Source organism: Mycteria americana, chromosome 1 (genome assembly GCF_035582795.1).
Source record: "Mycteria americana isolate JAX WOST 10 ecotype Jacksonville Zoo and Gardens chromosome 1, USCA_MyAme_1.0, whole genome shotgun sequence".
Classification (NCBI taxonomy): domain Eukaryota; kingdom Metazoa; phylum Chordata; class Aves; order Ciconiiformes; family Ciconiidae; genus Mycteria; species Mycteria americana.
The window spans coordinates 41,264,628-41,280,957 of record NC_134365.1 but is presented as its reverse complement, the minus strand read 5'-3'; the positions used below and the strand labels follow the sequence as shown (position 1 = coordinate 41,280,957).

The following is a 16,330-nucleotide window of genomic DNA, read 5'->3' as shown; positions in this document are numbered from 1 at the left end:
TTTCCAAAGCAACTCAGTGTCATCACTAAGACATGACAAATAAAAAATTCTGAATAATGGCCTTTGAAGGTCCTACTGGTAGGAGTTCATTCAGATCACATTCATTCATCTGATAACAGATCAAAGCATTTCATGCTGCTATGAATTTAAAGTCACACATGTCTTCTCACTATGGCAAGCTGTTTTTCAAATGAGACCCATATTAAATACGGAAAAGCTGACTGTGTCCGCTTCAGTGTTTGAAAATATACTTTGTTTCAGTAAACAAAGGAATACAAAAATAAGGCATTTAATTGAAAGAAAAAGTTCCTTACAAAAATTGTCTTTCTTAATTCTAGAAATCACAACAGTATTAATACAATCTTAAAAGACAACCAATACAGTGCTTATTTAGAAGCAGCATAAATCCAAACAATGCATAAAAATCTCAAGCGTTTATTGTTACAGTTTAAGTGCATATATTCCTTTTATAATTTTGTGCCTTTCCACAGGGACAGACATACAGAAGAATACAATTTGTTTTTTTCAGAAAGCTTTTACTAGTTTGAAATCTCATCTGTATAATTGGGTAATACAGTGAACTACTTCCAGTGATAAATTCCAGATTTATATAGACTAGATTTCAAAAGAGTAAACTCAACATGGAAGGTGTTAAAATTTTTGAATATTCCCATAAAAGGTGATACAATACACAATTCAAGTGAATTGAGACAGGCAACATACACAAGACATTTGTTAAAAAAAATCAGATGTTTAATACAAAATACTCACCTATCTCTAAAGATAAAAAGAAAAAGCTTTTTATAAGTTAACAGTATGGACCCTACCTTTTGAATGTCGACAGTAATAGGCTATTTTGAGGATATCTCTAAAGTTTAAATACAATCTGTGCTAGCTAAATTAATTTCACCTCTTTTATAAATTAATGATGGAAGATGGAATCACCTAACATAGGAGCCTGAGTACCAAAAGTTATAAACCATTTCAAAATGGGAATTTAAGTGAGACTTCCCCCATTCACTATGATAACCTCTGTAGCTTCTTTGGTTGAGGGCATCATCTCTGAATAGCAACTCCAAACAAAATAGGAAACCCTTCCACTGCTGAGAAAGAACCAAAGAGTATACTTTGGTCAGAATGCTAAACATTATGGAACAATTCCATGCTTATGGAAAAAATGTTCTAAAGAGATGAATGTGAATTCATAACTGTAATCTTCAATTTTAGATAATAAGTACCACAGTATTGACAATCTTCATAAATATCATTAATTTGGAAATAAAGATGTCAAAAAAGCACAGACAATTTTTTTATTCTTACTGGAAAAACTAGTGAGTTTTTATTTTAAATTTAGTCTTTTCCTTCAAACATTATGTAGTGGCATCACTTTTACCAAACCTGTTCTCAGGGAAGTGGAGATAGTATCAGGATACAGAATAGGCAACAAGGCTTACTTATCTCTTTTTCCCCCCCAAAAATATTTCCATAAAACTTTGCGTACTGTAGATTATGGGAAACGCCAGAATTCACCCGTTTCACCTGTGTTACCACTGCCTACATAAAGTTTCAGAGTACTTTGTGTCTGGCTTGGACAATAGTCACAATGCTCCATCACAGATTGATGTAGATTAGATTTCTACTTCCAGCTTCTTGCTGGTCCAGATGCTGGGGACTGGAGAGAACATAGACACCAACCCTTCAGCTCCATAAGGATAAACAAAGTGCTTCACCTCACTTGGCAATGATCTACAGCCATTTAAAGAGCAGCAAGAGCATATTGACAAAACCCCTTCCTTGCCCTGGCAGATGCCAATTGCCACATGAAGCTTACAGCCTTAATAAGTTGAGATGGAAAGTCCTTTGGCTCTCTGAAAGTTTCAGATTCCTCTCTTCAAGAGATTTCAGAGAACTCTTCAGAGTGTTTGAGTAAGACTGAACATAAATGACTTGCATGCAGAAAACCTTAAACCATTTCAACCCCTGGGCCAGAAACACCATGCCACGCCTGGAAGTGCCAAAGCAACGATTATAGAAGAAAAAAGATTTACTGCATTGTTGTCTAATATAGGTTTTCCAGATATGTGCTTGGAGTCTTTTGTTTGGTGGTTGACAACCATGCCAATGTTCTGGTCAAAACCTGGGAAAAGATTAAAAACTTCATTTTACAAAGCCAAACAAGCTGAAAAGAAACTTAGTAACCCAGTGTATGCAACTTCCTAAATTGACTTTACCATTATGGTGTTAAACCTCTGTAAGAAAAGTCACCAACAGACTAAACTAAATTACAGTTATTTTAATCTGGTAGCTTCAAAGAATGGGATATAAATGTAATACTTTATGTTAGAAGTTACTTCTTTTGAAAAGTTACACTTCTGTGAGGTCTACTTCTCTCTTTTTGTAGTTCGACAGCAAAGAAAGGAATGAAACACAAGCTAAATCAGAAGAGGAAAAAGCTATTCCAAGAGCCATTCTAAGGCAAAGGATGCTATTTTGAACAGACCAGAAACATGTACTTCCTGTCAAGAAGATGTATTTGTTTTCAAAGGAAAACTATGAAAATAACATTATTACTTGATCTGACAGAAAACAACCTCCTTACAGAGATTAAATTTAACATTTCTATTGACGCAGCATTTTTATACTACCAGCACCTGGATTTTTTTCCTATTACTTAAGCCTTTTCTTGCTCTGCCTCTGTATTAGCAGTACTCTAGCACCGTGTTTCATTAGCTGCTACTGTACACACACAGTTATCCTATGTTTTGTCCAGCTGCATTATTTTATATGCCGATAAAAGCATAGAATTCTAGGATGCTTGATTTTAACGCCAGCTCACACTATAGTGAAGTATTAACTGGGTACATGCATATGCACACATTTGAGGTTGACATGAAGAAACATTCCAAAACAAATCAGCATATTTTATATTAACATTATTTTTCTCTGTAGATTTGAATATCTGCTAATACCCACAATATGGAAGTTTCATTTTGAGCTCCTGCTCTATTACAAAATTTTCAGCACCTTGGATGCAACTTAAAAAAACCCTACACCACAAACCTGCTTGGCTAGTTATATAGCTGGTATTATAGTTACCCTTGAATCATAGATTTAAACCTAGCTTTGGGTAATGCGAAAGAGCTACAGAAAAATAAATCTTCAAAGCCTGGTAGTTTAACTCTTAACACTTGCTATGTTTTAGAAAGTCATCAGTTTTCCTGAGAGAAATCTGGGAATAAATTTTTATAAATATATACCTCACATGGACATAAAGTGTAAATTCAGAGCATAAACAAGCAGGAAAGGCAACAGTAAGTCCTTCCATTAGCTTTGTTATTTGCAGAATAGGTATGGCTTCAGACTGATAACATGGAAAAATTTGAATCTAATTCCACGCAGCTATTCAGACAGTTTTACTTAATAAACGCGTGGGCAGGGAAGGACTTTCTCTTAGAAACAGTGGGTATCACACACTATTATATAGACCAAATCTAGCAAGATTACCAACAGGAAAAACACTGACAGAAGGGATTAGCAGTGGTAGCATAATGTTTTCAAAAAAAGACACAGTTCTTTATTACCACTGCCATATTTACTTACTGTCTTTCAAGATGCTGCAGAGATTGGAGTATTTCTTATGAGACCACATTGAATAGGGATTGGAAAAGTGAGTAAAAGTAAGGAGGGACACAAAACCCAACAGTGTGCACCACATGCGCAGCACTATTTCATCTATATCACAGCATATATATACCATAGCATATATGTATATAGTATACATACTCCAGTAGTGCTTATGAATTTGTAAAAGAAATTGCATACTGTCCCTGCTGCAGCTAGCAAAGTAAGTTGCTGAGCATGGAAAAATATCTGAAGTGAAGAAGAAATAGATGCTGATAAATGCAGGCATGCATTTAGTTAGGTTTATCACATTCTCTTAATGCATCTGTCTCATTAGGAGCATGAAACATTGTCTGAGTACTTAAGCGTTTCCTCTTTAGTACAGAAATATCTAAAAATTCCTCAAATGGTTAAACACTCCATTATATTTTGGACTTTCCTGGAACTACAAGGAATAGAGCATAAAAACTGCTGGAAAGCCAAATCCACGGCGTCAACAACAGTTTGCAGTTCTCACTGGCAGATTTAAAGGACTTGTATCTCTCAGGCAGTTCACCTGCGCATTCAAACCTCAACTTCCAACAAATAAGTATACTGAGAATGAAATCTGAAAACTTAAGTTCTCTCTGTAAACCAGCTGTTAAACAGAATAGTGTCAGATACAGTCTTTAAACAATTTTTAAACATAGGGTAAGTCTACAGTTTAGCCTAAAGGTTGTCTGTAGTGTTTATTCACAGACAATGATCCTTAAGGGCAATGAGTAAATAAATACTGAAATAATTTAGAATCATCCAGCCAACAATTTTTTTAAAAATGGACATAATTTTTTTCTTTTTAAAGTCACAGCTAGATTGTGATAAGCTTAACTTATAGGAAACAGTACTCTATTAGGCAGTGAAAAAAAACAGAATGTAAAATATCGTGCACATTTTCCTGGAGCTTTTCTTATTTAATTCTTAAAGCTGAGATTATTGCTAAGTCTTCAGAGTTAGAAATGGAGCTTCTGTAGTGACAACAATCTGAGTGAATGGATAAAATTAAGCTGACATTTTCTCTGATAAAATGTTACCATAATTAGATATATAGAAAAGTAGAGGGCAGCAATTGTTTTTTCCAAGGTAACATGTTGAAGATCTCTGGTCTCTTTTAGTCATCAACAAGACAGTAACATAAGATAAACAAATCAAAAAGTGGAAAAGTACCAACTGCCCTTGCTCTTGTTTTCATTATCATATCCATCACTTTGTTTTCCTTTGTCCTTTGTGTTGCTAATTCTGTATTTTTTCCATTTAAAAATCACATCCTCAGCCCTTCTGGAAACTCAAGGCCATTTTTAGGTTACATTAGGAGAGGGTAAAAAAAAAAAAAAAAAAAAAAAAAAAAAAAAAAAAGAGAAGAAGAATCTTACCACTGTATTGCATCGTAGCTCCCAAATACGAATCAACAATCGATCCCAGTAAGCCCGCTGCTGCACCAAACACAATAATGGGCCATTGTGGAGCAGACATTTCCAGATCAGTCACGAAAAGGAGTTGTGTTATGAAGTAGGTTATACCTACTGCCATGCCCCCAAGCAAACTTGAGAGCAGGCCCACTAAAGTAATTGCTCCATTAGTACCTAAATCAAACAAAACCAAGCTGATTTACAAACTTTTTCTTAAAGACTTATATTTGTTCAAATGTTTTATATGAAATCAAAGCTGTGTTCATAGTGATCTTCTCCCCTTATATCCACAAGGCTCTGCTACCACAGCTTTTATTTACAATTCCGATTATGCTGCTGAGCAGCTTAACCTGTACCATTACAGCCTATTACTACTACCTTTCCTTTCTCTAAGGCTAGTTTTCTAGACATGTTCACTAGCATTAAATTAAATAAAACCAGATAGCACACCTTGTAATGCCACCTGGTATTTGTGTGCTGTAAGGGGGGGGGGAGAGGGGGGAAGAGGGGAGAAAGAGGTACTTGCTCCAAAAAATACAGAGCTTGAGATGTGCATGTTATTAAAACAATGCCTCTTTCAGAACAAGTATACCAAGATATATTTTACCAACAAATTTAAAAGAAGGAACAAAATCCATAGAAAGGAAGATGTCTGACAGCTCACTGAATAAAAATTTGAAGAACACTTATAAAAAGGAAAAAAAAAAGCCCACACATTTAAATCCTGTCCCACAAGATCTAAAACTCAGATCAACATGCCAGGAAGACTCAAAAAAGAAACGCTGCTTTAAGATAGCAATGTCATCCACTGTGCAGACAAGGTTTCACAGACAGAAGGTTCACTTTACCCACCCTTGGTAAGATGTTAAAGGAAATGAGAGATTTGGTTAAGAAGTGAATTTTCTGTAGTGTCTGTATTGAACATATATATATTCTTCTACTGACTAAAATTTTAATGTCTGAAAAATTCAGATGATAACTTGTATTCTTTATATTATTGGCAGTATAAACACTTTTAATAGTACCAGAGATGACAAGTGACAGCATTCACTAAGAATGATTTTAGCTCCCTGGATGCTACGTTGATGCATCTCATCAATGAGATGCAGCAGGAATACAACTGAGTAAATTCCATTTCAGAGAATGCATTCCTGGTAATATTTTCTAATCCCAGATTTCTGATGTTCACTTTTCTGGGACTTTTTTTTAATTTTTCAAGTTGGATGCATAATTCAAAACAGATCAGCAAAATATTAAGACAAGAACATGTAGAACAGGTAACACCTCACCTACTGGAACCTCTTCCCAGGTTGTTATCAACCTTGGCTTGCTTTTACTCATAACACTACCAATCTCTGAAGCCCATGTATCACCAGCAGAGCATGCCAAAGCTCCCAAAAGGGATAAGCACATCCATGATGCTGTGTATTGCTTTGAAAAGTCTATTGGAATTTCACCCGGTCCGTTTTCTATCATGTATAAGACAGCCAGCTCAGTAGGAACACCACCGTTACAGAATACTTGCACCCAGTTCCTCTGTCCACCTAAAGTGACAAAAAATAAGTTTTAGTATTTTCAGGCAAAACACTTGGACAGGCAACAGCATGAGACAAAAGCAAAATACACATATATAAAGTTAAATTTAAAAAGACACACTTTCAAATCAGAAACTAGATAGCAATTTATTAAATAGAACAGAACCAAAAGCGAAGTTGCTTGCTAATGTTCATAGGGGTAAGGGTGGAGGGGAGGCATGACAACAGTGTTCCCTACTCTGGATGTTACATCTCACCTGACCCTTTGAAAGGAAGAGGAATATGCAGTATTTATTGTCCACAAGGGATCTGAAAGAATTAGAATGTTATCACTTACCTTCTTTGTATTCTGAATCTATTTGCTTCTTTATATCTTTTTTCCATTTAGTAAGTTTTGAAGAAGTAACAAAAAATACAAACAAAGAACTGAAGAAACTGTAATTTGCAACTGTAAGGATAAATCCAACCACCAATCCTGTGAAGGAAAAAAAAAAGTATATAAAGTTCCTTTGTGTAACAACATCTGCTTTGCAAAGCAATTAAGTATTTTGAATCTCTTGAATATGAAGAGTATCTTCATGATAAACCTGAGACAATCATGCAACAAGAGAATTACTGAGGCGCCTAATACCTGTATGAGAATTCCAGTGATATCCTGAATGAAAAAAAAAAAATCAGTTATCTTTATAATTTTATCTTAAATTTTATTGCTAAATTGCCAATTTTATTGCTACTGCTGAAGTGTGTGATTTTTAAGACCTTTGCTTGCCACAAATCAGTAATACTGTGCAAAAATAAAAGACAGAGCAATAAAAAAAAAAGCCAAAGGCTATTTAATTGAAATTTAAGTACCCTGCCTGAAGAATATGATTATTTGTATAAGAAGCATATACACAGCTGTGGCTGTGTCTCCATCAGCAAGTTTATATTCAGTTTGGGAATCAAATCCCTCCCCCAAGGTCTCTAAGATAACGTGGATAACCCTACTCTGTATCTTAACAGCTGCTACTTCTCCCTTCTGTTCTTCATTTTCTTTTTCTGTTTCTGACTTTTATGTTGTCTTTTTCTTTCTGTAATTTTCTTAAGTATTTGAGCTCCTGGATATGCTTCTTTTTTATCTCCTCCTCCGCAGGGGAGGTCTAATTCTCACTGCCCACCATGAGATTACAATTCTTCACGACTGAAAGAAAACCAGCTGCACTTAAAGGAAATGCCAATATAAGCTGGCTAGCAGAGCTGTTATGTTAAGAGGTAAAAACATAGCAGAAGAGAAAAGATGGTTTTTTTTAATTTAGAAAGTGCCCCCCTTAACTCACAGACAGAACAAGATTTGCAAAATGGGTGACATGGAAGGAAAGATTTGAGGTCCTGTTTCTTTCCATTGACCTTCAGACAATATCACAAGACAAGGGTGAATCAACTCACACGGAAATCTTGTATCAGATTCCAACGAACACTATTGTACACTACATTGGGGTTTTTCCTCACGTGGTCAAGAAAAACCTTTGTTGAAACAGTAATTTGCTTGAAGTGAAGTACAGATATAATTTTCTTCTTGTTTTTGAGAGGCAAAAAACGCCTAAAACTGCTCATATTACAGAAAGGAGAACCATGTTATCTTTACTGGTTTTCTACCAGGCAGGGAGGCTGCTGACATGGCTCAGTTTTATGGTATTTCTTTACCACTGCCTCTGCCATTTCATTATCTCTATGCGAATCCATCTATATGTTAAACAAAAATGTGATTTAACTGCATGCTGTACTGAAGTTTAAAACAATCTTACAGGTTTATATAAATCTAATGACAGTATTAATCAAATTAATTACAAACAGCAGCAAAACTTAACTTGACTATTTAAACAGGCATGAGAAAAAAAATCAGTATTAATTCAAGGTATATATGCTTACATTTATACTTTTATTATAATAGAACTAGGTAGGAAAGTCTTAAAACAATATTATGTACAATAAAAAGGACCTTAATTTAGTTTATTAAATATTTAGCTGAATAGTCTCAGAAAAAACATACCTCCCAATGCACCACTGTGATCAAGACTCTTCTTCTTAAAACCCTGTGTAGCGATCATTAGTGGAACCAAGACTGAAAAAAGCCAGCGCCATGGAGAAATGGGTCGTAAAGTACCTGATAAATCAAATAAAATGCTTGCAGATGATCCTTATAAGCCTTTTTAATGCCTTTATATCTTAAAAGTAATTACCTTCTAGTATATATTTAAAATCTGATCTTAATAGAGATTAAACTTTTTACCCTTTAGAAGAAATATATTCTTATGAATGGAAGACCAAAATATCTGCAATTATCTACTCAATTTTTCCATTCAGCTTTCACTGAAAAAAGAAAATACATTAAATTAACTCAAATTAATTACAAAGAACTAGCAAATGTGTCAAGAAATAAACATGGTGATATTTTCCACTCTAAAAGGGATTTATAAGCTCAAAAAATTAACATTCAAAATGTTAAGACCAGCTGAAACTTGATTTGGATAGAACAGGTAAGTTCAGATTTTAGAAAAAAAACCCCAACCCATACATCCACAGTAAGTTACGTAGAATTCAGTTTCAAATATGAGTAAGATTCAAAGTAAAATTTCAGTTAACAAAACATGTAGAGAGACAGCAAAGCATCTTCAAGTAAATACATTAGTGCAAGAGCTTCCCTCATAGATCATGTTATGACTGATTCTCTGGTAACTACAATAACAAATCTGAATTTTTTTATTATTATGATGATTCTTTTTTTGATGAAATTTCAGTAAATATAGCAGCAATAAAGGGAATGAAAAACACTGTCTATGGTCACTAATGCTTTTTAGCATTGTAATGGAAGGAAAGTTAGAACAATATATTGTTGCTTTACCTTATTTTTCAAGGCATCCCAAATGCCAGTGTTTTTAGGAAAAGTCATTCTTGTTTATCAAAAGCTTTAGCTTGGTAGCTTTTGACTATGAAAAGCAGACAGCTTTTTTCATCATCTATGTATTCTGAATTATTCCTAGGATGTGCCTAATGTTGTCACTTTGTTGTCTCTGCCATCAATTAGAATTTCACACAATGTTAATAGAAGGACTGCTGCTACTTGGCTGACAGAAGACTTCAGAAGTAGTTTCATGTCTATGTGAAGAGAAGACATCAGCATGCACATAAGCTAGCTAATGGCTGTGTTTCTATAGCTTTAATATTACTAAATTTTTATTCTAGTTTGGAAAACTTACATATTCTGTAATATATTTAAGTGCTTAATTGAGCTACAGTGACACTTGACATCATCTAATAAAACTAGCAGGAAGTCCTGCAGTTCATATATACATTTATTTGTACACTGATTCTGTCCTGGTTTTAAGAAAGAAATATTCCTCTTTTGTTGGTATCCAAAATGTTCTGATTGTTTCCACACTATACTTCGTTGAAAATATGAGAACTTCCAAACTGGATCAAGCCAAACATGTGTCTGATTCAGAATGCCATCTGCCAGTGATGGTGAGCTGTACATGTGCAAGGGAAGAGTATAAGGAACAGATACAGACTGATATTCCCTGTTTTACTGGGAACTTTTATGTTGGTATTTCTAAAATCCCCCATATATTTGTCCAATCCACTTTTAAAAACAGTTATAATTTTCATCTCCACAACCACCCACAGAACTGAATTCTGGTTTCAGATGCACTGAAAAAGGCCTTTCAAAAAGCCGAACAACAAAGATCCTGCTGCCTCAAGTTTCATTGGATATCTGCTAAACTGTATGACCAACTGAATAATAATTTCCTATTCACATTCTTCCTGCCATTCATGACTTACATAGATGTCCCATTTCTATGCTGGAATATCTTTACCTGTTTAAGTCCTCTTCAAATGGATGCTGTTACTTGCTCTGATCATCCTTGCTGCCTTCACTGTTCCTTTCTAATTCTGCTATGGGCATTTTGAAATGGGATGACCGCAAGTGCATGCAGTACTCATAGCAGAGACACACCAAGATTTTACAATTTCCAGCCATCTATTGATTTTTTGGCTCAGTGAAAGGTGTTTCATTTCCAAAAAAAGATGAGAATATATTAAGTAACCTGGATGGTGTAATTCCCCTCCCACGATTACCTGCTTGTATTAAACCAGGCTACTTATCTCTTCAGTCATGCAGTATGTTAATTACAGACAGCTGCAGTGTAAAACATGTATTTGCCCTGCTGCTCCCTGTTCTTATCATCATCTTTTCTTGCATTACTATCCGATCACCTTTATCCATGGTAACCACACTCTTGGGTCCCTCTCTCCACCACAGCAGTGTATCTCAGGGAGAATTTATATCCCTCAGGACCTGAGAACACATCCACTATCTTTACAATGGATGTTCTTACAACTTTATTAACCCTAAATTTTTCACCAAAAGGGCTAGTCCTAGAAACATGCACAGGAAACTAGGAACATTTAAAAAATTAAACTTATTTCAGCAAGCCACTGGGTTCCCAAAATTATGATTTTTAATAAAGAACAATATACACTACAAATTTTGTATTTAAGGAGAGGTAGCCACATGACATACAAGTCGGGTGTTATGCAGTCTTGTTTCTACCTTGAGGTTTCCACATCAAGCAAGCTTGAAGTTATCTAGTGCAGTTCCCCTTGTCCTGTCTCTTTTCTCTAATCTACAGAAAATTTGGCTTAGCTAACAATCACAGATGACTTAGATTTCTTATTCTTTGCTTAGCGTATGCAAAGCATGCATGCATAGCATCTTCCCAACCTGGCAGCAGTATAGACAACTGACTGCATGCTTTTGTCTGGAGCGTTGCAGAGACTTATTGAAAAGCCAGCTAGATCCAACAATTTCATGTCTTGTAATACATATTTACTCTCAGAAATTTTTTCTTCTCTGAGGATTCTCTAGACTAATTCTTTTCCACTTCTACGTTCCACTGTCCTCCCTGTTTTTTTTTCTCAACTCTATGTAGAACAGCGCAATCAAACAGATTTACTTACAATTTCTTTTCACTTGCACAACATGTTCGCATGAGAAATTATTTTCTTTGCGGCATGGTATATTCAGCATAGACTGAAAACAGGTATTTAAGCTAGGAGATACCATTCTTTTTCTATGAGGTAATGTGCACCACATAGTGGGGGAATCCTTTTCACTGATTTTTGTTCTCTGACAGCAGCTACAACCCAATTGCCACATTATTCAAGTCCTACCTTGTGATTTCACATGAGTATGGATTTTAGGTTTATATATTTGCTAAGTGAACAGTACATGTGAATTTAGAGGTGGCAAAATTAACAAGAAAGCTCTGAGCTTTGTCTTTACTTTGTTTACTGGTCAACTTATTTAATCAAACTGAGCTTCCTGTGTTACAGCTATTCACATATTTGATTGTAGGTCATTGGTTCTCACAGAGCTAACAATTACAATACATTGCATGGTTTAAATCTATCAATTCCTTGCTTCAAATGAAAGCAATTCTACGTAATCAAAGCTACTGTATTTGGAAAGCATACTGCTTTTTGGGAACTGAAGAGAAATAAATTATTTCAGGTCTAGTATTAACATCTATGCAAAAATGGCTCACCTGTTATCCTTCTTGTTACACAGAAAATAAACCCAACTTAGAATGTTTTGAAGTATTTAACTGGAAATTAGTCGACCCCAAAACTTTTTACAGGAAAGGATTGCTTTTAATGATATTCTTCACTGACAGTTATTAAACTGCAAGACAGACCACCTGAACAACTGCCAAACAAAAAAATGCTGGTTTTCAAAACTATAAATGGTTTACTTTTACAAACAAAACTGAATACAAAAAATTGAGCTATTTTCTCATCAAAGTATCTACAGAGCCTTCTAAAAAGCTTTTTCTTGAGTTCCCAGTTTGTTCCCTTTGCTTAGTCATTCAAGTCACTATGATCTGAATTTAAACAAGCTTTCAGAACATAAAAACAATATCCCACTCAGCTGTCATAATTCCACACTATTCCACAAAGCACTAGTGACCATAGCAACTTACCTTCTAAGGAGACAATTTATCAATGTCCTAAACATCTTTGTTTCCTTCTAAAATTCCAGAACACTTACTTAAATAAAAGCAGTTAATAAAGTTAATAAGGGAGTTGTTATTGTCCAGTTAAAAGGTGTATTATTTTAATCATAAAACTGACTCAATAAATTACTGCCTTAGCAGTAAGATTCTTACAACCTTGCAAGCAGCAATTCTATCACCTCATTTTGACTTTAAATTGGAAGACACAAATTTCATTGCAAAAGATGCCAAAAGTACATCTTATAGAATACTGAAATTTAAGTCTGAGAAGAAATTGTTCCTTAATACTACAGTTTAAAAGTCTTCCATCTTTGCAGTCAGAGAGACAAGAAAGGTATTGATTATATCCTGAACTACACTACTTTGACAGAATTTCACTACCAGAAAAGTGACAAGACAGACAGTCTACTAGGTGAAAGTGGCAAGACCGCTTTCTAAAAAACCAGCCTTTTCAATCCTTTTGAACTTGGTGTAAGGCTCTCAAAAATATACTTTAAGTTGATGACCATCTCAGTAAGATTTCAAGTGACAGTTTCTGTTAAAAAAAAAACAACAAAAAACTCCCACAAACTTTTAAAAAGTAAAGCTAATTGTTAATGTAGCTTTTGAGCTAAAAAATACAAAATCATGAGAAGTTATTTATCACATCTGTTATACAAGTATAAGACATCACAAGTCTAGAGTTAAAGTGGGTTTCAAAATCGTGGGAGAAAGATTTCACACAGGCAGAGCAGCTTGTGTTGCTGGAAAACTAAACATGATGGTTTTCACCAAAAACTTTTGCGTCAGCAGTACCCAGAGCTTTGCAGATCTACAGGCTCCCTGGTACAAAGTAGGGCAAACGTAGTTCACAGTAAAACACTTGTCATTGCAAGCACAAAGATTCACAAGACAAAAACTTCTCTTCTGTGTACTGAAAAGCCCCGGTGCCGTAGGAGGTGTGCAAGGGAGTCTTGCAGCCAAGAGCTGACTCAAAAACTCAGAAGAGCAGCACCGGCTGTGTATGAAGAGATCTCCAGTGCTCTAGTCTGGTATTGCTAATCACAAACCAAGAAGGTTCTTGACATCAGCTTGAGTGTGAGCAGTACCAGAACACAAAGGGGTTCTTTTTGCTTGGTTAACAAACAGAATTTTCATCTTTCTAAGGTCATTTTTAAACTGACTTTTTTGTATTTCGGGGGGGGGGGGGGGGGGGGGGGGAGTATTGGTACTAAATTACTACTAAATGTAAGCAGTTAAGACTAAGATAGAACACATCGGTTTATTATGGATTCTTCGACACTCCTATTTTATCAACATTTTGGTCACTGTTTAGTGCTTAAGCATTACTATGAACTATAAACTATAAATTAATATATGTATGTTTGTAGTATTTTTATATTTATGGTTAAGGACTCTGAATTTCATCACTTTTATGGGTTGAACTTATTTAAGTTATCACTCCCACTTCATTAAGCCCACTCCTACTATACACTTCATTCACCTCCTCAGGCCAAGGTCTTTCCACAGTCTCAGGCAAATGGACAACAAAAGTTGTTAAGTCCTTCTTGTTCTACAATCATTCTCTACAAAAAGGAGGATTTGTCTGCAGTCTCCTCCTTTGTATCAGTCCCTATCCTGATTCACCTCGTATCAGGCCTCTCCACTCTACTCTGTCAATTCTCAATCACGTTAGATAGCAAGGACTGGAATACCCTAAATTAGGGACAAAACTCAGAGAGCTATACCTATAGAGAACAGACACATGCAAATGAAGTTGCATGTTTAAATCCAACTTGGCTAGCTCTAAATGACACAAACAAAACCTGGTTGTGAAGCCTGCTTCTGCATACCTTCTATGTGTCTGGCATCTCGCTACAAGCCAAAGTAGAAGTGTCCAGACAACACAGATTTAATGCTGTACCAGGACTCATACCCCATGCTAAAACCTGAAGCACTGAAAAACACTGAGCAGAGACATCCAACTGCCACTGCAAAAGTCAGTTTATACTGGTGGGATGTTTATTCTAGCTTCTTCTGGATCCAGGGTGACATGAGGCAATTGAGGGTGTTCACACTGCATCCCTACGCACTTTCAGCAACACTGCAACGACACTGGAGCTCCTCCTGCATGAAATTGGCTGAGGTATTAAGGACAGGTCTTTACGTGTCCTGGAAAAGCAGTTAAAACTCTTCTAGGCTTGAACTGATGCTGAAGGCAGTACTGCTGCTTCTGCATACTGCTGTAAAAATGGTGCTAGAACTGAAAAGACAGACCACAGAAAGTACTAGTGTCCCTGCAACTACACCCAACTAACCCACAGCCTGCCCAAGTTGCCTGAACAGAACACAGAGCTGACTGTATACGCCCGTGCCAGAGGCTCCATGCATACATCCCTCTCTTCTTGTACCATGTCCCCTGTTTCTCTGTTCCTTGACCAAGGAATGCTTCTTGCGTGCCCTGTTCAAAGGCTGCATGTGCATGCCTTAAACTGTTTTGAAGGCCGGCATGCTCCTCCCGTGCTGTCACTACCTCCCCTGATAGAGAAAGACATCTATCAGCTCGCTCTTTCTTTTCACTTTTTCATTTTTATCTTATTTGCTTTCTTTGGGGGAGATAAATCACAAAGGATACCAAGATTTTAAATTCCACGGGATCCCTGGGTGGAGCTGTAAAGAAGAGGCTGTTAACACCTTCTAAACCATTATCAGCTACTGTCAGGACTGCGGTTTTCAGCTCTACGGACATGGAAGGGGCTGTGCACACCCCCCTTCCAATCCTCTATCCCCACCAGCCTGCAGGGGCTGGAGGGGAGGGGGGCGGGCGGCTCGGCTCACCCCTCGCCATGCCCTGCCGGCCTCTCCCCGGCTCCCGGCCTTTAGACTCACCGTAGTACGTACTTGCAGTCATGGACACCATCCAGAAAGCCAGGGAAATACAAATGAGCAAGTTCAGGACGACAATATTCGCCATCATCTTGAGGTACTCTTTGAAGAAATCCTCCTGGTAATAGGACATAGGAAGCCAGAGGGAGAACACCTGGCGGGGAAGCACAAGGCGCAGCGCATCAGCGACACCGCTACTTCCTCCTCTTCCTCCTCGTCCTCCTCCTCCCGCCCGGCCCGAGCCGCCGCCCGGCCCGGCCCGCACCGCGGCCCCCTCTCGTCCCCAGCACCTCTGGGCGCTGCGAGGCGACACGAAGGCGCTCATGGGGAGGCGGCTGCGGCCACCCCCCGCCCGCTCGGGGCTGGGCTGCGCAGCGCTCGGTGGCTGGAGGTCCCCGCCCTGCCTCCCCGCCTCGCACTGCCGGCTCCGACACCGACTCGCTCTCCCGCCCCGCCGCCGCTCCGCGCATGCTCCGCCGTGCCAGCGCCTAGCTGCGCCTGCCTCCTCGCCGGCGGGGAAGGACAGCGGCAGCCGGCGGGAGGCGCTCTCCCCTCCTCGCTGTAGGGACGCTCCCGTACGGGCGCTGTTCTCCCCTCAGCGGAGACTTTTCCCCTCTCTGGTCCTGGGGTGGGGCCGCCTCCTTCCGCCAGACGCTGCCGCCCTCCCGGCAGCTGCCCGTTGCCAGAGCATGAGTTCCCCCATCCCCTGCTCCTCCGCAGGGAGAGGCGGCTGCTCCGCTGCCGCGGGCGGCTGTTGCAGCCGAACGGAGCCAGCCGGGTCCCTCGGCAGACGGGGCCGTGCCCTCCGCCC

General features: G+C 37.9%; 1 protein-coding gene across 3 annotated transcripts; it reads right to left on the bottom strand.

Annotated features, from left to right (window-relative positions):
* Window positions 1-276: 276 nt before the first annotated feature.
* TMEM19 (transmembrane protein 19) lies at window positions 277-15,962 on the bottom strand. 3 transcript variants are annotated; one of them, XM_075495644.1, is made up of 7 exons: window positions 15,958-15,962; window positions 15,523-15,673; window positions 8,631-8,744; window positions 6,939-7,076; window positions 6,356-6,610; window positions 5,031-5,240; window positions 280-2,137 (listed from the first exon to the last, which is right to left on the bottom strand). In XM_075495644.1, exons 2-7 carry the CDS (start codon window positions 15,650-15,652, stop codon window positions 1,974-1,976), a joined length of 1,011 nt encoding a protein of 336 aa, XP_075351759.1. In that variant the 5' UTR covers window positions 15,653-15,673; window positions 15,958-15,962; the 3' UTR covers window positions 280-1,973. The 3 variants fall into 3 exon arrangements, with proteins under 3 accessions (XP_075351751.1, XP_075351747.1, XP_075351759.1); XM_075495636.1 differs by lacking the exon at window positions 15,958-15,962 and having other exon boundaries at window positions 277-2,137; window positions 15,535-15,912; XM_075495632.1 differs by lacking the exon at window positions 15,958-15,962 and having other exon boundaries at window positions 279-2,137; window positions 15,523-15,909.
* Window positions 15,963-16,330: the final 368 nt, after the last annotated feature.

Coding starts and splice junctions, on each gene's coding strand:
- TMEM19 (XM_075495632.1), bottom strand. CDS start 15,844: ATGAGCGCCTTCGTGTCGCCTCGCAGCGCCCAGAGGTGCTGGGGACGA. Junction 8,745..15,522: donor GACTGCAAGTACGTACTACG/GTGAGTCTAAAG, acceptor TTGATTTATCAG/GTACTTTACGACCCATTTCT. Junction 2,138..5,030: donor AGCTACGATGCAATACAGTG/GTAAGATTCTTC, acceptor ATCTTTTCCCAG/GTTTTGACCAGAACATTGGC.